At 38.3% G+C, this 22,279-nt stretch overlaps 1 protein-coding gene across 2 annotated transcripts; it reads left to right on the top strand.

The window, feature by feature from the left end:
- Positions 1-11,796: 11,796 nt before the first annotated feature.
- LOC127503486 (proline-rich protein 7) lies at positions 11,797-22,253 on the top strand. Of its 2 annotated transcripts, none has more exons than XM_051877393.1 (3): positions 11,797-12,271; positions 13,616-14,429; positions 19,178-22,253. In XM_051877393.1, the coding sequence occupies exons 2-3, from the start codon at positions 14,129-14,131 to the stop codon at positions 19,612-19,614; spliced, it is 738 nt and encodes a 245-aa protein (XP_051733353.1). In that variant the 5' UTR covers positions 11,797-12,271; positions 13,616-14,128; the 3' UTR covers positions 19,615-22,253. The 2 variants fall into 2 exon arrangements, with proteins under 2 accessions (XP_051733353.1, XP_051733354.1); XM_051877394.1 differs by having other exon boundaries at positions 11,807-12,271; positions 19,181-22,253.
- Positions 22,254-22,279: the final 26 nt, after the last annotated feature.

Here is a 22,279-nt window from a genome sequence, read left to right as displayed (position 1 = left end):
AAAAAGTTAGCAGGCTAATTAGACAGTAGTTTCAGCCTCAGACATCACGCCCACGGACCGTTGGCTGAACGTCTGATGCATATGGCACACTTATCTGGGGCACGTTCAAGCTCAAACGCAACGTTTTGCTATGGTTTCTGGGGTTGAACGACATGTTTCCTGGAAACGGTGTGCAACGGGGTTTGAGGTACGTTTTCTCTTGTTTGGTGGGTGTGTCAAAAATGTCAGCCCAATCAGCAGCAACATGTATATAAACCACGCGGTATTAAAGAGACAGCTTGCACAATAGGTCCAAGTAAAGTCGTTTACAAATGTGTCCGCTGCAGCTCGGTATACACAAGGGCAGCGACTGTAACATCGAGTGTATTTTGCAGTATTAAACACGTATTTATACCGATTTGATCAGGCTCTGAAAATTCTTCAAAAAGAACACAAAGAATGTACTTCTCAGCTGCCATAGTTGGAACTCTTGCGTCATTAGAACAGGGTGTTGAACGCACCACCATTTCCGTTTAAAAAACTTTTTGCAACGATTTGTCGGGGCTGAACGCATCCTTGGAAACACTTCAGAAGTTTCAAAATCGTCATCTGGTTAGTTGAATTCTACGAGATGTCTGGGAGACGTGTGTGTCACGTTCTTTAACGGTCAGCCTGTAAAACAAATGCTGTGATGCCAAACCCCCTCATAGAAGACGAACGCAGTCGTGTTTACAACTGTGACAACGTGCGCTTACCAGGATCAGCTAAATGCAGGATTTTCAAAAGTATGTGAAGTTCGCGGCTCCATTGTTGCAGTAAACTTGCACAACATTCTTGAATGAATAATTTATTAGATGTAGGGACATCAACTTCACATTTTCACGCCCCTAAACATGACACGGAACTAAACGAACTGTGATTGGTTGTTGTACTTGTCAGTCAAATGTCCTCTTTGGGCGGTCCTTGAAAGCTGCAATTGGCAGTGCATTCCAAAAGGGATCTATCGCCCTCCGAAGGGCACTTCGAAGTGAAAACAATCATGGCCGCCATACTGAAGGGTTGTTCCAAACCAAAGTGCTCAAAACTGGCCACTTCAAAGGGCCCTTCGGAATGAAGGATTTCGAAGGGTACATCTGATGGACACTTCGGGCCCCCATGATCCTTTGCACAGGGAAGTTGTTTGGCATCACAGAATGGGTACAGGAGGCTTGGAGTTCGATTTTAGCTATAAATGTATGTATAGTATTTTTCGATACTACTGTAATATTTATACGAATTTGATTTGGTAGATTATTATGGTCAAAACAACATTGTACTTCAACAAAAAATACTTTACAGCTCCCTTTATCAGTCAATTCAAATGTTTCAAACACATAGACACAATATACAATATAGTGTGATAAACCAAAAATAAATGAATAAATAAATAAACTAACGTTAAACAAAAGGCGCAGCTTGCACAAGTTTTTTGGGGTGTCAACCAGCGTACAAAATGTGCGACGAAGGCGCCTCCTTAATTGTCTTGTTAAGATGATGCAGAAGTGCGTTCCAAAAAAAGAGTTTTTTTGACCCCTACACCCTTCATCCCTTCGAAGCTCTCACTCCAAAGGGTAAACCCTTTGAAGGGATTAGGGCATATAGGGATGAGCCCTTCTTAATGGAATGCAGGGAGAGTCCAGACCTTCTTCCATCAGTCTGAAAGTCTGGCTACAAGAGACTGATTAGATAGCTAGTCAGCTAACCAGTTAGCTTACAAGCTAATTGAAAAAACAGAATGATAAGTGTTTAAGTAAGCCATTTATTGTTTCTGTTACATAATACAATTTATCAAATAAAATTTAAATGAAATTAATCATATTTACTTAGAGGACATGATGTCAGATTAACCTAATGAGGTAAAATAATCATCATGCTAATCCTTTAAAATATATCATTGTCATTGTTTTGTTTCTAGATACACACCAGTATTTTTATAGGCATGTTCATAAAAGCTACTTAAATTTCCTGAACTATTGAACTAAGGCCTGGCTCAATTAACGCTCTGTTTGTGAAACCAGGCCATAGTCCTCCACAAAACAATCAATAAGAAAATGTCGGGTAATTTTGGCTTTTATTGGTGTTGTAAATCAGGATAGTCAATAGTGCATATTATAATATGAACACAGATCAAAACATTGTGTTCACTGGTTGGAGAACATTGTATAGCCTGTGTCATGAATTAATTTGTCATTGAAAGCATAATTATAAAACATAACAAGGCCAGACAAAACAAAATGCACATGAAAGGTAATGTCACAAAGATTACAAGTAATCTTTGAGGTGGTTCAAAATGTACTTTTAGACAACGCACTGGGTTGTCAAACAGGTTAAGAAAATATTTTTCTTAACAATTACAATAGATTTTGTTGCTTATATCTTCCCAGCAATCAGTTTGTCCAAAACAGACAAATAAAGTATGCAGTATTTTCCCTTTAAAAATGTATTACAACCCGAATTCCTGAAAAGTTGGGACGTTTTTTAAATTTGAATAAAATGAAAACTAAAAGACTTTCATATCACATAGCCAATATTTTATTCACAATAGAACATAGATAACATAACAAATGTTTAAACTGAGAAATTTTTTGCACAAAAATTTATGCACAAAATTAGCTCATTTCAAATTTGATTCCTGCTACAGGTCTCAAAATAGTTGGGATGGGTGCATGTTTACCATGATGTAGCATCTCCTCTTCTTTTCAAAACAGTTTAAAGATGTCTGGGCATCGAGGTAATGAGTTTCTGGAGTTTTGGTGTTGAAATTTGGTCCCATTCTTGCCTGATATAGGTTTCCAGCTGCTGAAGAGTTCGTGGTCGTCTTTGACGTATTTTTCTCTATAGGTGAAAGATCTAGGCTGCAGGCAGGCCAATTCAGCACCCGGACTCTTCTACGACGAAGCCATGCTGTTGTAATAGCTGCAGTATGTGGTTTTGCATTGTCCTGCTGAAATACACAAGGCCTTCCCTGAAATAGCTGCCCATACCGTATGCAATTATGCACCCCCATACCATCAGAGATGCTGGCTTTTGAACTGAATGCTGATGACACGCTGGAAGGTCTCCCTCCTCTTTAGCCGAGAGGACACGGCGTCCGTTATTTCCAAAAAGAATGTCAAATTTGGACCCGTCTGACCATAGAACACTTTTCCACATTGAAACAGTCCATTTTAAATGAGCCTTGGCCCACAGGACATGACAACGCTTCTGGACCATGTTCACATATGGCTTCCTTTTTGCATGATGGAGCTTTAGTTGGTATCTGCAGATGGCACGACGGATTGTGTTTACAGACAGTGGTTTCTGGAAGTATTCCTGGGCCCATTTAGTAATGTCATTGACACAATCTTGCCAATGAGTGATGCAATGTTGTCTGAGGGCCCGAAGACCACGGGCATTCAATAAAGGTCTTTGGCCTTGTCCCTTACGCACAGAGATTTCTCCAGTTTCTCTGAATCTTTTAATGATGTTATGCACTGTAGATGATGAGATTTGCAAAGCCTTTGCAATTTGACGTTGAGGAACATAGTTTTTAAAGTTTTAAAAATCTTTTTACGCACTCTTTCACAGCTCTGCCCATCTTTACTTCTGAGAGACTCTACCTCTCTAAGACATCTATTTTATTTTATTTTAATCATGTTACAGACCTGGTATCAATAAACTTAATTAGTTGCTAGATGTTCTCCCAGCTGAATCTTTTCAAAATTTCTTGCTTTTCAGCCATTTGTTGCCCCCGTGCTAACTTTTTTGAGACCTGTAGCAGGCATCAAATTTGAAATTAGCTCATTTAGTGGATAAAAGTTTAAACATTTGTTATGTTATCTATGTTCTATTGTGAATAAAATATTGGCTCATGTGATTTGAAAGTCTTTAAGTTTTCATTTTATTCAAACGTCCCAACTTTTCCGGAATTCGGGTTGTAGTATTTTTTAAAGAAATTAGTACTTTTATTCTGCAACAATGCCTTAAATGAATCAGAAGTGGCAGTAAAAACATTTCTATATCAAATAAATGTTGTTCTTTTGAACTTTATATTCATCAAAGAAAATTCATGTTGCTATCACAGGAAAAACAAGATTTTTAAAATATATTAAATATAGAAACCATTGTAGTAATATTTCAAATAAATGCAGCATTTGTGAGCATAAGAGACCTTTCAAAAACATCTTACCCAAACTTTTGAACTTTTGCTTTTGCATAATTTGGCCACTTTTTCCAATTATCATTTTCTGGTGTGATATGTTTATTTACATACACTGAAAACATAAATAAACCATGAAAAAAGATCTTTTGTCACTTAGCTTATTTTATAGGTCAAATTAATGAAGAACTAGAGAAAACTGTCAGGCATTGTCACCTTTGTAAATTATAGACCAACATAATCATGCATCTACTAATGGACAATGTTTGAAGCTCTATACAATTATTAACAATCATTAACAAAGTTTCACTCGACAAGTTAATAATGGGCTTGTTCCTAGGATAATGGTGCAACTAAAACATTTTGTCTCCCAAGGAAACAAGGTTAAGCCAGCGGTCTAAATATTCACCAGTGTGAAGAAGACATGCTCCTGTAATATGTTAGGCTTACTTTTCATACTGATCTCAAGGCTACGCTCATGCAAAAATTCTGTGGATATTGCCAAAGCATAAAGAGAAAAACGCAAGCAGGCCTCTGTGACGATGAAATTTTTGCTATTACTCATCGGACAATGACTCTCATTGTCTCAAGTGTATGAGTCAATGTGTCACTGATTGTATCTGTATTGCAAGGCAGGGCAGATTGTGTCACACTCTGAGTGTCCTGGCATGGGATCCGTCACACAGAGCGTCTGTGGGTCAATTCCTGTCATTGAGGGCACACCACAGAGGCAGAAGAAGGTCAGCCAATCACAGAAAGAGTGACCTTTTGCCTCCTTTGAGATCACTGTGTCATTTTTTCCTGAGTCATTTACCCCATTCAGAATGAACTACATTGCCTTTCTCCTGCGGGATAATGCAGGAAATTAGCTCAGACTTGGCTGAAATCCCTGGTGAGTAAATAAAATGTGGGAAATTGGTCATCTCCCAAGAAGACAGCATAACATGGTTTTGCATAAGACATTTTTGTTAAAATATGCAATATACAAATCAAGTCATTCTTCTATGTGTATGTATTCAAACATATACAGTACCGTATTGTAGCGAATTAGCTCAAAAGGGAAATATAATAATTAATCATAACTCATTAATTAATTATAAATATTTGAATCAGTTAATCGAATTAACTTGATATAGCTGAATTAATATTACAATTAATCTGTTCAGCCAGCGAAAACTCAGTATTGATCATTAACTCTTCAGAAAGGATATTTTCCGTGGCCACCAAATAAATAACTCTTTCTTATCATGTAGCTGTGATCTTAATCGTTATCAGTGACATTGGTTAATAAGCAGATCAGAATAAACTCGCAAGAATGTGCATACAAGTTTTATTTAACTAAATCACGAACACATAGCTAGACTAAACACATACAAACATACAATTCACGCATACATAGGAAATAAGAAAGTGGAAATGAATTTAAACCAAAGCATAACAGGGGAATGAAGCTATGAAAAGACTTAACAAGCTGGAAGAACCATCAGTTTCTCATTCTAAAGCACCTTTGTTAACAAAGGGGTTCAAACTTAATACTAAATCACCGTTTAGTGTTCAAATGTACGATAATTGCAAATTGCCTTAGCTGTTGAAGAGCGTCCGGATCTGCAGGCTGAGGAGAAATTCTTGATGGTTCAGTCCGATGGTGCTGAAGCTGTAATCAATATCTTCTGTGTTGAATGAAGAAAATGACGACTAACTTGTTGACCCTGTTGTGGTCGAGGAAGTTGCGCATGGCTTGAAGTGAATAAGATTTTAATAATAAAGATTATCTCTTTATTATTTACTCACCTTCACGTTGTTTCAATCCCATAAGATTTCTGTTCATCTCCGTAACACAAATTAAGATATTTTTAAAATTTGCTCAACTTTTTCGTCCATCCATTAAAAGTCTACACAATGAACATTTTCACATTTAAAAAAGTACATAAAGATACTGTAAAAGTAATCTATATGAATTGAGTAGTTTAATCTAAATCTTCTGAAGAGACAATGATGAACCAATTTTACTTTAAACATTAAAGTCTATTAATACATATTAGTTTGTTAATACATAGAGTGCATCTAATATTGTAAATGAAACCTCAAATGTGCTTGCTTGATGCATGACAGTAATCCTCATTGGTTCTCATGCATCAAGCATGCATGTTTGAGCTTCCATTAACTGTATTTGATGCACTCATTTGGTATGGAATATTTTTAACTTTGAAAATGTTTAATTTTGCTACCTAGTATGTGAAAAATGTAATCTGTAATCTAAAATATACAGTATATTTTTCATTTGAAAGTAGCATGTTACAAGTTTTAGTTTTGGTTGAGTTTTAGTGTAGATCTGGCAACTCTAGTCTTTAGGAAATCTGTTTGGAAATTTTTTTTCACAATTCCATTTGGTGCAACAATTTAGTCCACCAGTTGATATGAGTCCATCTAGGTTCCAAGGGGGTGTAGCCATATTTAATAATATCATTATTTAAAAGATCTAAAATGGTTGTAAAAAAAAAAATAAAAAAAAACAGTTTAGACGACATACATTATAAAGGTCCTAGACAGGCACAAATAAACATGCCGATGGGAATGGTCATAAGTTGTGTTAACATTTGGCAGGGTCCCTGAGCACAAGAAATCAGTTGAAGTTCACTTCACTTGACAAAATGCAAACGTTCAGAACACCCTGCAATGTCATCAAACATAGACAACCATTTGAGTCGTGCATAATTAGAGAAGTTTAAGCTGTGACAACATAATATACTTCTGTAAATTAATATAATTTATCATACATTCATGTAATATATGTGTATATAATACAATCATGTATAATTATACAAATATATTTTTTAATTAATTTAATTGTGATAAATATCTAGTTCAGTCATGAAACTAGATGGCACAGGCTGATTGGTCCTGCAGTCTGCAAGCAATGAAACCATCCACCTCCCCCAGCTCCACCTGCCTAGATCTGCTACAGGATTGATGTACAGTATGTCTATTCATGCAACATACTGTGCATGCTCCCAGCAGCATGTCTATAATGGAAGTAGCATGTCCATATTGCTCTGCAGCAGCAGCGTAGTCTGCCAAGACCAAATACATTAACGTTGCCATATTCTTTATCATGCCAAAACTGCTCCAGATGTCAAAATTGAAAATAGTGATAATGTCTATTGCAATGTTTAATATGAAAATAAACAAATTAGGTGTCTTTTATCTTTTATTTACTGGTAATCATAATTGCTGCACTCTGTCACATCTCACATATTTATACTCATGAACAACCGTGTACAAACCACTAATTAAACACAAAAAACACTGGAGCCTTAATTTTATTCAAATTTCTTGCAGTACTGGAGTTATATGCAGTGACTGTTGGGTTAATTTTCCTCTCCACTTCCTGTGAAGTGATGTATCTAGTTCTGGAAAAACTGTACATGTATACTCCCTTCGGATTGGAATCTCACAGATGGCAGAAAACCCTGTGAAGTCCACTTCTCAGGGAACTTACAGTTGAATGGAACTCACCTATTGACTCACAGAAAATACTGCAGCTTTAACACAAGGGCAGCACTCAAGAGAAATTCTGGTGAGATGAAGAGATATATGGGACTGTTTGTGAAGGTATGGAAATGAAGTGGAGAAAATGTTCCCATGTTTCTGCTCTCTAAAGGAACTGCATGCTTTCATAATAGCTCAAGGTTGATATCTCTGAAATGCCTTAAACAGAATGTGTATGTGATAGATAGACGAATGGACGAAAAAATAGGTCCACAAAGGTGGGCAGAACATGCATGAAATGATGGTATTCATGAATTTCATGATAATGTGTCCATTCTTTGCTGGAAAATAAAAAGCAAAAGCAGACTCTCTGATGTCTTTTATTCATCTACAGGGCCAGCAAGGAGAGAGAATGTTGTTCAGCGTGAAAACAAAGAATGCTTCAAGGAGGTTTTGCCCAGGGCTTTCAAAAATGAACACAGGCATTGTTGGTGTCTATAGTATGACGAGTCCAGCAACAGAATTATTTAAAATTAGACGTGTGTGTGGAGAGGCTATGTCTAAAATAAACAAAACATTGCTCTGAGGTAAATCACACACAGCCAATCAAATAGCATTTTTGTGCATGCTAATAATGGCGTAACCCATTGTCCATCATCAGGAGTTTTGATTTTTCGTCTGACTAGTCTATGATGAACAGTGGAAGTCCACAGCTACACTGTATGGTGAAGCACTGCAAAACAATAGTGGTAAGCAATATGGCAATCTCAGAAACAGGCAATGACTTTACAGTCCACACTGTGAAGCTGGTGTTCATGCAAGTTGTCATAGCAATGCTCTTTTCCCTTATGTCCAACACTGTAGCACAAATTAAAAGAGGAGGTAGTACAAATCAGTTCCATTCTGCTAACCTGAAGAATAGCCAACATTTATTAATAAGTACAATATACATTGCACAAGAGAAGATCTGTCTTATGCAACATTTTCATATGTTCTATGGAAAAACTGTTCTAGTATTCTTGAGCATCTTCTATTCTAGGGGAAAAACCTCCTGAACATGTTCTATCCTACTGTATACTGTTAAATTCAATATGTTCTTAAATAACAATGTCCAATGCAAAGTGTTCTTGTTTCCTACAGTGTCAATGTTGGGTTCCAGAAGTAAAAGTCCCATTCATTTCTCAGGGGAATTGATTTTTAACCCTAACTTACAAGCCTGTAAAGAGAGATATACCATAAGCTATGAGGTTGTTTATCAGCTACAGTATACTTCTGTTGAAGTTATCAGTCCAAGTTAATGTTTTAAAAATCATGTTTAAAAGTGCGATTCCTGGTGAAGATCTACTGTACTATACGAGAAATATCCTCTAATCATAGAATCATGGCAAATGGCGCTAAATGAGTTCTACAGTGACCACCCACTCCCATAATGCACTATGAATGACGTTTTGACAGTCTCCCTACAGTCTTGTAAACTACTTACAGTATATATTTGTATACATATGGTTATTTTTCGATAATCTTATATTGATTTTATACAAATCAACTTTGCAATGCTTTACTGGATTTTTTTTTTTTTTTTTGCTTTTTTTTGCTTTTAATAAAAGTTTGTAATGTTGTGATTCACCTCGGTTGGTTTGGTTCATGGCTTATAACTCTTTAAAATCCCATTGAGAAAAATACTTACGTCACCAAGGCCACTGTTGCACTCTACACAAAATGTTCTTGAGCATGATTTTATCCTATTCAAATGGTTTTTGAGCATGTTCTCTTCTATATAGAATGTTCTTGAGCATGTTCTGTTATGCAATATATTCTTTGCAAAGGTTTCTTGAGCATGTTTTGTTATGAATTTTATTTAACAAAATTCGGGAGGAACATGTTCAGATAATCCAACCAATTAACACGAGAGGAATAAGCCTATAAGTGACCTTGGACCACAAAACCAGCCATAAGTCGCATAGGTATATTTGTAGCAATAGCCAACAATACATTGTATGGGTCAAAATTGTAAGTAATATGCTTTGCTAAGGACTTCATTTGGACAACTTTAAAGGCGATTTTCTCAATATTTTTATTTTTTTGCACCCTCAGATTCCAGATTTTCAAATTGCTGTATCTGGGCCAAATATTGTCCTATCCAAACACACCATGTATCAATGGAAAGCTTATTTAGTCAGCTTTCAGATGATACACAAATCTTAATTTCAAAATATTAACCCTTATGACTGGTTCTGTGGTCCAGGGTCACATATAGCCATCTCTCACCTCCATCCGACGGCAGTTTTCCAGCATCCCTTCGCCACCCCTTTCCCAGCCAAGGACATTGAGGGGAATACTCTGATTCCGAGCTCGAGCCCTCCCCTTGGACAGCATGTAAAATATGCAAAATACCCTATCTGATTATATATAGGCCCTACGTCTGAACTCGTGAAATATGCAAAGTGTAGTACAAGAGAGTAAGCAGCTGCTAACCTTTCCTTCACAACTAATTCTACCTTAATTTTTAATTAGGTTTCACCTCGGGACAAAACAAATGTTTGTGTGTTGGAAAAGGCATTTTGTGGTGCAGCAGCTGTGATTGATTTGTGACTCTGCACTTGGTCCCGCACATATCCTTAATCGTTGGCTGTGTCTGAAATTGCATACTCTCTTTAGTAGGTGCTTATTTTGAATAAGTAGCCTACTTACTTTGTGACCGCTAAAAAAGTATGTTCTATATAGTATGAATGTGTGTAGTATGAATGTAATCTGGACATACTACATTCACCATGTTATCATTATCTTGTGACCTACCAGTTATGTCACATCACTGCCATTCACAAATCCTCTCCTGTGGCCTCATGGGATAGTAAAGTGTCCATGTTATGCACACTTCAGGATCTCGCTGGAAGAAGTCATCCGCCACAAACTTGTGCTGCGTCCGAAATTGAATACTTCTCTACTATATAGTACGCGAAAAACAGTATGCGAACAGAGTAGTATCAGAGATTGTATATTATAGGGAGATGAGAGGGTCTGTATCTCTTACCATTGGAGGAAGGTCATCCGGGTACTTTTTGCTTACTCTTTCATGAGTACTGTGAATTCTGACATACTACTTTTGTCAAATACTGTTTTTTGCCCACTATATAATAGGAAAGTATGTAATTTCAGATGCATTATTTGTTTTTAGACTGGCCAGACACTAGATGATTTTCAAATCTTAACCGATTTTAAAACTGTGGGAGACCACAGACATATAAGGGCAGTTTCAACCGATTTTTAGCATTATAATCCTCAGAATGCACACAGAAGATTCGTCATCTTTCTGATCTAGTGATCTTTCTCAATACTCCACTTTAGTGGCATGTTTGTGGCTGCCACGTTTCAGCTTTAGAAGCACCCAACATCCGGTTGGTGAAGCTTGCTCACTGTCATTGGCTATCTCTGTATTACATCAGAGGCAGACTGATCAAGAGTCATAAATATCAAGCATGTTAGATATTTATGATCTGGGATCATGCGGGCTCCGACATGATCGGAAGCAGTAAAATTATCGTAATGATACCACACAATTGAGGATTTTTTGGACAAAAAGTCATTTGCAAGAAGCCTTGAATCAGGCCACACCCCCCAGATCGTTGGGGGTCGCAAATCGGGCCCAAAATCGGGCTTCAATGCTGCGTCCGAAATCGCATACTGTTGAGTAGGTACTACATTTGAATTTAAATTTACTTCATGACCATTGAAAATGTACGTTCTATATAGTACAAATGCGTGTAGTATGAATGAATTCAGATGTACTACATCGCTATACTGTTACTGTCATATGACCTACCAGCGTCAGTTACGTCCCTTGAACTGGGTCCCAAAACTGGGTCCCCACGTCAGGGTAGAAGTTGAAAACCACTGATACTAATACTTCGTGTCTTGAGTGAGTCTTCATTTTAAGTGAGTGTACATCATTTTAATTGTATTTCTCAAATGTGCTTTAGATTTTTTTTATGTGAAACTTTTTTTGTGTAAAATAATTGATTGTACCTTTAATAGTCATATCAACGACTCTTTCCATGTAGTGAGAAGCATTTGTGAAACACAACCTAAGAGATTATTGATATCATTATTGAAGTATATGTTCATAGACTTCATTTAACCAAACAATCACAACCACATCAAACATGACCGAAACAGACACAACAAACAAGCTTATTCAGACAAAACCGTGCCACTTCAGGCTCTTTGTTCTACAAACAGTTAAAAAGGAGGAGCGAACATGTCAGTTTGTTTAGAGAACCGTTATTCTCAAATTGATACACAGAGTCCTCGTGACAGCAGCAGCGCATCTCGCGCGGAGTGCCAATGTGGGTGTTTCATGACGCGCGCGTCAATTACAGGTGTCCATTAACCACCGCGCGCATCACGACCAAGGAATAACGCGGAACACGAAACGCTTTCTGTTTATCCAGGTAAACATTAGTGAAGACACTAAAAAACACATGTATCTACAGACAAGTCTGCTATTAACATCCTCTGCCACTGACAACCGCAACTTTATTTGGATTGAGTCACGTCCCGACCCGACGGTGTTCAAACGGTGTCACGCGTCTGAAAATGAACTCATCGTGACTGGAAGACGCTTATCATGTAAGTACGAGAATATATTTAAAGGAGCATATTTGTTTCTGTTTGAAAGCCATAATATAAAAAGCCATATAGTGATGCAGACATTTAAAAGGGAAGATTTTCAAGTCCTTGAATGTTGTAGTTTACTCTTTGCAGTAGATAATATGGTGTTTATGTGTCATTATCAATTGCGCACATTTTTCCACGAATATTACCCACCTGAGAGGCTGCATGTCATCACTGCTACATTAAACTATCGTTTATTTATGGGTTTATTCATTTATTGTGATAATTGTACATGGGCATATTAGCTTACCAAAAACTGAAAACTGTGTTGTTATTAAATAAAAACAACAAAAATGTTTCTTAGTTATGTGATAAATAGATAGATATAGATTTTTTTTAATGAAATGTATGCAACATGCAATGCTTTATATCAATGACACTTTGTTAATAGGGGGTATTATTGAGGTTAGGCAAAGTCATATTTCTTTCTCAGTTAAGTAAGAGGTGATGACAGCATCCTTCTCATTCATATAATGAGAGCCAGTGTTTAATAGAGTTCTCTGACCATTCCTATAAACTGAATGACTATCATGGTATGTTAAACAATACTGAATGTAACCACTTGTTCAGGATTTGGGATTTTACCATATGTAAAAGTTTAAGAATCAACCATTATTTATTGACCAATATTGGCAGGGACTTGTCCCCAGTGTAAAGCAGCTCTGGTAGTTCCTTCAGGTAATCTATAGGTTATGTCCTCCAAAGATGACATAGAATCCATTTTTAAGGCAGTGTAGATGCAATCGGAAATGGATGACCACATTCTGTGGGAACATCAGATGTCGTCAATGATAATGAAGCAGGACAAAGATTTAATCTGCTTTCTCAAGGTCACCAAGATCTCGGATAGAGATGTGAATGTGTGTAGGAAATAAAGCTTTTACTAGATCATTTTACTAGCTCAGAACTGGTTACATAAGTTGTCTTAATCTTAGTGATAAAATGGCATATTTATTTGTCTGCAGTTGAGAGCTATCATTAAGAGCTGAAGAGGTGCCATGTTGAAAGCCATCATTAATGTTCAAGCAGTCTCAAAATACATTAGTGAATAAAAACTAATGCTGCTGACACCATTTCTTCACAGTCTTTCTGGAAAACTATGTGTACTACCACTCTCTCAATGTATGAAATTGATACTTACCCCCTAAAGTCATTGTGCGAGTTGTGCTTGAACAGCTGAGGTTAATTATGAAATGGGCCATTGTGTGTGAAATATTAAGGGTCTGTGTTTTGAAAATATGACAAGTTCATAACTTATGACGGTTGCCCCCTTCTACGTTCTTTCCCTTTGTTGAGCAGCGTGACTGCTGATGTCCTCTGGAGATCTAAAGAGCCCTGATCTGCTCAGCGGCGGATCACAACACAGGAGGAGACCCAGGCACTGTGAGACGTTAGCATTCCCTCATTGCACCAGCTGTCAGGAAAAGAGCATCTGCAGATATTCATTTCTTCTTGTGAAAGAGCCCCTGGAGGACCTTCGGAAAGTGCCTCTTCAGTTTCACTTTTGCAATATATCGGACATTTTGCGTTTTCGTGGAACGTGCTTCAAGTGAAATCAGGTCACTTTCTTTGACCTCCGGTCAGTGGGAAACCTTTCCGTTGGTTAACTTTGAAAAAATGAGCTCAGCAAACGCTTGGATAGACTCTTAATGGTTTTAAACAACAGGATTCATAGAAATATGATAGCTATGGTCTGTTCATGTGCTTTGAGACTTGATGCGTGAAATCTACGACACAACTAGCAGGTCTCCTTAAGACTTTAAATCTTCCCACTGGATCCTGGAGGGCACAAACTTTATCAAGGTGATCATCATGGTGATGTCGCAGGGCACCTATACATTTTTGGCATGCTTTGCCGGATTCTGGCTGATTTGGGCTCTCATTGTCATGCTTTGCTGCTTTTGCAGCTTCGCCCAGCGCAAGCTCAAGCGCCGGCGTGAAGAGAGGCTGAGGGAACAGTGCCTGCGGGCGCTGGAGATGGAGCCTCTGGACTGCACCGGAGGAGGATACCCTCCTAGAGAGCCCCCTCAATTCTGCCCTCCACTTCAAATGATGTCTCCACAGCTGCCTGTTACACACACTCTCCCTCAAGCAAACTGGACCGTCTCTGAAGGTAGGATGTTTAAACAAGCTCAATCATCCAGTGCATTTTTGTCTGCAATCAGTGGTATGGGGAATATTTTAATTAAGGAGGCATGTAGAAGTTTCTACATTCATCCGCCCACTCACATTTTTAGAAGAAAATCTTTTTTTTTTTCAATGAGCCATGCCTTAACGATCCCATGAAATCAAAATCTGAGGTTTGTGGCTTTTAGACCAAGTCTGTTAACAACTTTTAGCAGAATATAAGCAAAATAAAACTCAAAAAAGGACTAGAGCTTTGATATGATGTATGTGTCGATATGTCCTTCTCCAGCTTTCTGGTTAGTTGTAAACAGCACTTCATATAATTTAATGTGACCTTGGCCAATTTTCAAATCATTCTTACACCCTTTCCTTCTAATGTTTAATTTCTCTTAGTTATTAATCTATAAGAATATATTTTGTAATTTTATTGACTTTTACACATTTTTACATAGAGGTTCATCCACATCCTACATCCACTAAACTCAGCACAGTCATTTAGCCTGACTTAGTGCTCTGTCTCTTACTAATCAGGCATTTCCTGATTAAAATTCGTATAGACTTCCACTTCAACATTTATGCTATATAAGCTTCTTGAAGCATTTAAAGTACATAATGCCTTTACAGCTTTCAAACCAAACAGCTTTTTTAAACTTCCCTGCTGAAAAATACAGCATTGCTGGTTACCTGCATAAGGTATGTTTTGCATGCTGAGACCAGCATGGGAAGCCGGAGTGCTGGTGGCTACACCAGCTCAGTTTTGGTTGAGAACAGCATGATTATGCTGATCTACCAGCTATACCAGCACTATATCAGCATAAAGCAGCCTGGGCATAAAATTATGAAAAATATTATGCTGGTTTATGCTGGATTTTTCAAGACAGTGTCAAAATTATGCAGGGTTGTCAAGACAGTGTCAAAATTTGTCATGAATTTACCAATTTCTGATCCTGGTCAGTACCTGGGAGACCTCTTGGGAAAACTAGGTTGCTGCTGGAAGAGGTGCTCACCCAGTAAACCCCTAGTATAGTGATGGGAACACTATACTGTCAGAAAGCACAGTCCTTCAGATGAGTCTTTAAACCGAGGTCCTTACTCTCTGTGGTCATTAAAAATCCCAGGATGTCCTTCGAAAAAGAATAGGGGTGTAACCCCAGCATCCTGGCCAGATTTGCTCATTGGCCTCTGTCCATCATCATAGCCTCCTAATCATCCTCATTTACCCATACAAGCTGGTGTGTGGTGGGCCTTCTGGTGCAATATGGCTGCTGTCGCATCATCCAGGTGAATGCTGCACTTTGGTGGTGGTTGAGAAGATTAACCCCTTCCATTTTTAAAGCGCTTTGAGTACCCAGAACTTGGGTACTCACAGCGCTTTAAAAATGGAAGGGGTTAATCTTCTCAACCACCACCAAAGTGCAGCATTCACGCTATATAAATGTAATGAATTATTATTTCCATTTAGAATTATCATCTTAAAGGGATAGTTCACCCAAAAATGAAAATTTGATGTTTATCTGCTTCCACCCAGGGCATCCAAGATGTAGATGACTTTGTTTCTTGAGTAGACAAGAACACAAATGATGATTTTTAAGTCCAACCGTTGCAGTCTGTCAGTCTTATAATGCATGTCAATGGGAACTCAGTCTATAAGAGTCAAAAAAACATGCACAGACAAATCCAAATTAAACCCTGCGGCTCGTGATGACACATTGATGTCCTAAGACACGGAACAATCGGTTTGTGTGAGAAACTGAACAGTATTTATATAATTTTTTCCTCTAATACACCACTATGTCCAACTGCCTTGCGCACTGCATCCGGTGCGTGAGGTGTGTACGCGCTCTGGCGTAGTTGAAATGATTAGTCCGCTTTCAAATAAAATTTTCCTGATAATTTACTCACCCCCATGTCATCCAAGATGTTCATGTCTTTCTTTCTTCAGTCGAAAAGAAATTAAGGTTTTTGATGAAAACATTCCAGGGTTATTCTCCTTATAGTGGACTTCAATGGTCTCTCCAAATGGTTGAAGGTCCAAATTACAGTTTCAGTGCAGCTTCAAAGGGCTTTAAACGATACCAAACGAGGAATAAGGGTCTTATCTAGCGAAACGATTGGTCATTTTCTAAAAAAAATAATCATCATTTGTATTCTACTGAAGAAACAGTCACCTACATCTTGGATGCCCTGGGGGTAAGCAGATAAACATTTTTGGGTGAACTATCCCTTTAATAGCAATCAGCATAATCCAATAACCAAGCAGACTACACCTTTATTATCTTTTATTAATACATTAAGCATGTTGTGTTTTGACACTGTTTACCAAGCAACAAAGATAGTCCATAAGGGCTGTACAATTGAAAACCTCCACTCCTCACACAGTGTTGGCAGCCCGAGCTGCATTCTTTCATGTATGACATGGTAACAGTGAGTCTTGTGTAGGTGTTGTGTAGGCAGACGAGTACAGCACTGAGCTAGCAGCAGCTAGAGCTGGGCTAATCATGTGCTTTGGCAGACAGGCAGACTGCCAGAGTTGGTGGATCCCTGGCCATGGGCAAAGAATGTCCCTTTAAACCTGTGCCAAACACATAGGATGGATGACCACACATTAAAACAGGGCCTGAGTAATAAGTCAGCTCATAAAAGAGTAAGAGTCAGAAAGAATTCTGCTCTTTAAAGGGACTTTGTATCACTTTTACAACAACAGACTCATTATGTCCCCTGTGACTCTTTGGGCACCAAATGAGAAAATGGTATTTGATATGATCTGAAAGTCTAAAGAATTTGTAATTTTAATTATAATATTTTAATATTAGGTATTAGACAGACACCCTCAGACCACTGTCTATCATAAGTAAACTTTCCCCAAAGATCGTATGTATTGAGAAGTATATGAATTTCTGAAGTATATTAATTTTTTGAGAGTACATAAATTTCAAGCTAGAGTCACCATCAGGACTGTGTTTGGAAATAAGCTCTCTGTCGTAACACTATCTTTGAATAGCTTTACCAGCAGAGACAGTGTTAAGAGGGGTGAGGGGTGTATAATCATTGACATGTGCCTGACCACATCATAACTAACCACTTCTACAGTTAAATACTAAATTCTGCTAGATGAATTAAAGAATATGCAGTTTTAGATTATTATGTTATAAGCAGACCTCAACACTATAGGGTGTCTGGAATTAACCTACCATATGAACTATTTAGTTAATGGTGCTTGCCAAGACAAACACAACTATTTCTTTAGCTCATACATAGTTAGAGAGAGTTAAGATTTAAACAAACCTTTAACCGTAAATATGAATTAATTAAATATTAATATTAGTTTGTAACACAATCTGCACTGTTTGTGCTATGGACATGAATATTATTTTAAATCATGCAGCTTGCCTGGACTGGCCATATCATGTCGTTCCAAACCTGTAAGACTTTCGTTTATCTTCGGAACACAAATTAAAATCTTTTTAATTAAATCTGAGAGCTTTCTGTCCCTCCATTGACAGCCTATGCAACTACCACTTTCAAGCCCCAGAAAGGTAGTAAAGACATCATTAAAGTAATCCATGTGACTCCAGTGGTTTAACCTGCAGTTTTATGAAGCGACGCAAGTGCTTTGTTTGCACAAAAAAACATAATTTACCACTTTATTTATAAAATAATCTCCAATGCGCAACGTCTGCTCTCATGTAAACACAACACGCATGTGTCGTGGTGCGCTCATGAAAGCACTTCAAAATATCAAATATGCTTGAAAATATCAAATATGTTTGATCTCCGACGACTGGACGGATTTATAGTCTGAAGCTAAAAAAAACATTTTGAAAAAAATCATGTGTCCATCATACTACATGATTTTCTGCAAAAATCTTATTCAGAATATGCAGATTGGCTCTAACTTGTGTCCAAACTGCAAATCAGGGCAAAAATCATGTAATGTATTCCAGCTTTTTTGACATGTACACAGCCACCCAGAACACCCTTTAGCAACACCCTAGAAACCACCCAGAATGCCCTACCAACATCATAGGAATGTGCTAACCACTCAGTGCACCCTAGCAATCCCCTTGCAACCACTCCTTGCATGGGGAAGCACCACTCGCAATTGTCTTGAGAAAATGGAAAAATTAGTTTTTTCTCACCAAGTTGGGTTAGCAGTGCAGAAGCACTGCCTCCATTTGCTGCGATCCTATATCAGAACACATGGTAATTAAGAAGTGCCTCCTCATAGCACTGCTAGCCCATAGGAATTTTTCCGGTTAACGTTCATCTTCCATTCTAGTAAAAGCACAGATGATAAGGGGGAAAAACACTGATCTCAGCCAAATACTTTGTTATCTCTGACCTCAATATGCTGGTTATCACTTCCCTCCACAAAAAAAAAATCTATTTTAAAAATCTAGCTTTCATCTTAGAGTGAGAAGTGACCTTGGAGGAAATGATAAAAGCTGCAGTTCTTCTACCCTCTGCTGATAAAATATACCCTCATAAGCCCTCATTTATGTTGTCTAATGTCCTCTGATAGCTTTACGCAGAGGTTGTTTATCTGATAAATTGTGTAATTTTGTATGTTTAATGATGTCTGGGATGACTTTGAAAAAGAAAGGCCTACAATATCATGTGGTCATGAGGCAACAATGCTTATAAGCATTAATGTTAAGGACCTTGCGACTAAAACCTTGCATGTTTGGTACAGCTTGTTATTTGTTCCTTGGTGAACCATTTGGTTTTTCTCAGCAGACACCGATATCTTTGGAAAACCTCCATGCTACGAAGAGGCCGTGTTGATGGAGGACCCACCGCCCCCTTACAGTGAAGTTCTGGCGGACCCCAGGGGAGGAACTTACACCAAACCTACAACCAGGTCCTCCAGGGAGCACCAGGAGTCGGAGACCAGCAAGATGGCCCCCGTGACCGTGTTTCCCGAACGTGGCTACTCGTCCCTCATACGCCTACCTTCGGCCAGACGCTGGGACTCACTGGGGCACCTCCTGTCCACCATGGACCTCAACCACAACAACCTACCAGTCGAGCCCCAGGCCTCTGCCATCGCCACCATGCCTCGTGAGGGCCGGACTCACACAGACTTGGGCTTGCGGGGACTCCGCGGTCTGGATCAACACTATGGTTTGCCCACCGCATTTCCCCTTTTGGGTCGAAGCACAGCAGTATGAGCCCACAAAAATAGACCTACAGACCACTTTCTGAGATGAACGCTCACAATGCTGAGTCATATGTGGTCTGAAGAGTCTGCCAGAGGTATTTCAAAAGCTGTCTTTTGGGGGCAGAATCGGTTTAGGATGATTCAGCTTTGTTCAGGGGTTCATTTGCAGATCCATCACACTCGCTTTTCTCTCTCGTCCTCTTTGCTCTCCGTGGCATCTCTGCCTGATGCAGAGCAGCAGCTATTATGTGAATGCTGTTGCCATGGCTCCCAGGAGCTGTCTGCAGCCCACCAACGCCTCGCCCCTCACATCCTCTCTTCCTCCTTTCTCATCTGCGGCTCACTGATATAATACAAATGACATTTCAAACCCTGTCTTTGTGAAACAGGGTAAAACACAGAAGTGCGACATAGACAGCGGTTGCTCCGTGCTGTAGCTACACAATGCTGCTCAGCTGTACAAAATGTTGTTTCATAAACTGGAAAACAATACCTGGCATCTCTTTCTGGATTTTGTGCCAGTTTCTTTCTCGGGAAGGAGTCTGAACTTTGGTGGTGGAAAAGCTTCAAAGTAATCACAAATTCCTCAAAAGGAAGTTGCCTGAGGAGTTGCAATTTTTGAAACATATCTGTAGTGTCCATTGAAGAAAGTTGTCTCTCACAGCTTTTAATACATTACCATGCGGGTACACTGAGAAACTGCCTTTAATTTCATGTCAGTAGTACTATTCTCTTTTTTACAGATTCTGAATCTCTGTATGAATAATGATTTTTTGAATAATATTAAATCCATCATCCTGAAGTGCTCCTCAGATTGATGATAGCACCTTGTTTGTAATGACCTGCGAATAGGATTTGTCAACATTTTCAAGCATCACCATGTTTCCCATGGTACTTCCTGCTGTCGTTGAAGCCACATGTGGGATTTCCAGCATTTATTTAACAAACTGCATTCATTTAATGGTGCTTCTCCAAATTAGACCAACTGAATCCCCTTTTTTCCCTGAAATCAATGTGGTGATTGCTGCGTTGTGAAAATGCTTGATTTCATTCTTTTTCCTTTTACTGCCATCATTTCTATTATGTATGTTTCCATGCCCTTAAACGATTCTACCTCAATCCATCTAATGGCCGTCTTTGTCAGTTTCCCAGCATAAAACACTGCTTTCATGCATGTGCTGGATGCTTTCAAATGACATTTGATTAAAATAAGCTCTATTTTGGAAATGTGAAAAAGCAATTAGCAGCGTATGTGGGCACACGTTCAGCACAATGCTTTTACTACATCATAGTGATGTCTTTGCTTTGTTTTTTTTAATTGCGCAGCCATTACTAGACCTCCCGAAAATAACAAAAGCATAAAGGAATCGTACTTCCCACAACCCACATTATTAGGCTTGATGTACGAGGCATTGTTCCCTCCTTCATTATAACCTGTGCAGACTAAATTAAATAATGCAATTAAATGAAGAATATATTTATCACTTTTTATTTCTACAAAGATGCCCATGTCAGATGTTGGAAATCGAAACAAGCGCTGCTTCTTATTACATAAATGACAAAATGAAGGTGGGATCATTAGACAAATGGATTCTTTTGAAAAGGTTGAGGAAAAATGCCTTGAGTACCAAAATACTGAAGTACACCCTACTCTCTTTTTGAGATAAAAATAAGAATGTTTTGGAAAAAAAAGAAAAGAAAAACAAACTAATGAACTAACCTTAAATGGCCAAATACTGATCAATTCAGGGGAAATATTCATATTTTGCACAGACCAAAATACAAAATTGTACAAGACAATCAGTGAAATTTACTGCACCTTAATGTCATTTCAAAAACACCCTCTTACAGTAAGTTACACTACGGCATTCAAGATGTGACTACAGCCCCCAAATACTTCCACTGTAAAATTAACCTATGGGACAGGTTTGATTGTTATTTTGGGAAAGTATAGTTATTTTAAAATGTCTGTACTGTATATGCTTTTTCCACTCTGTTTTTATATATATTCGGGTACATCACAGCAGAAGCTAAGGACAGAGATGTAAACGGTCTTCTCTCTGCCAGCAATGTGTTGCTAAGCGACCGTAGCAGAGCCGTGTGAATCTGTTTGCATAGATGAAGTGAGCAGTACCGTCACTGCTCTGGTACACAGCCTTCTCACATCCACTATGATAAGTGGACTGTGGTCTGCAAATTAGCATACAGTATATGAGACATTATGTACCAAACGTACCCCGTTTGTGCCATTTTCAGTGAAAGCTGTTATTAAGCGGCTCTGATGTATCAATCAAAAGGGTTTTTTGTGCGTAAATCTCTTTTGATCTGGCAAGAGTCTCAATTGAGACCCAATTTTGTTCCTATTTGACACCAGATTTACACTCCAGATTTTCTATAGCACATTTTCTTTCTTGTCACATGAACTGTGAATGGCAAACTGTGAAAGTGTATCATGCAATGTTCATGTAGCATGCAAAGTGTGCTTGTGTGTGCAGACACACAGAATTAAGAGCTGTACTAATTCATAGCTGCTATATATTTCAGTGTTCATGTGAGGATTTTTGGTTAGTTTCTAAAAATATACACGATACACAAACGGGGCCAGTGAATGCCTAACATATCTGATTAATAAAACTGAGGTGCAAAGTCTTAAGTTATATGACAGTGTTTTAACA

The sequence above is a fragment of the Ctenopharyngodon idella genome, chromosome 21 (assembly GCF_019924925.1).
Source record: "Ctenopharyngodon idella isolate HZGC_01 chromosome 21, HZGC01, whole genome shotgun sequence".
Lineage (NCBI taxonomy): Eukaryota > Metazoa > Chordata > Actinopteri > Cypriniformes > Xenocyprididae > Ctenopharyngodon > Ctenopharyngodon idella.
This window is presented reverse-complemented; position numbering and strand designations above follow the sequence as displayed.

Excerpts from the sequence above, each read along its gene's own strand:
- LOC127503486 (XM_051877393.1), top strand. The coding sequence starts at position 14,129 with ATGGTGATGTCGCAGGGCACCTATACATTTTTGGCATGCTTTGCCGGA. Across the intron at positions 14,430-19,177 it reads AAACTGGACCGTCTCTGAAG|CAGACACCGATATCTTTGGA; the intron begins GTAGGATGTTTA and ends GGTTTTTCTCAG.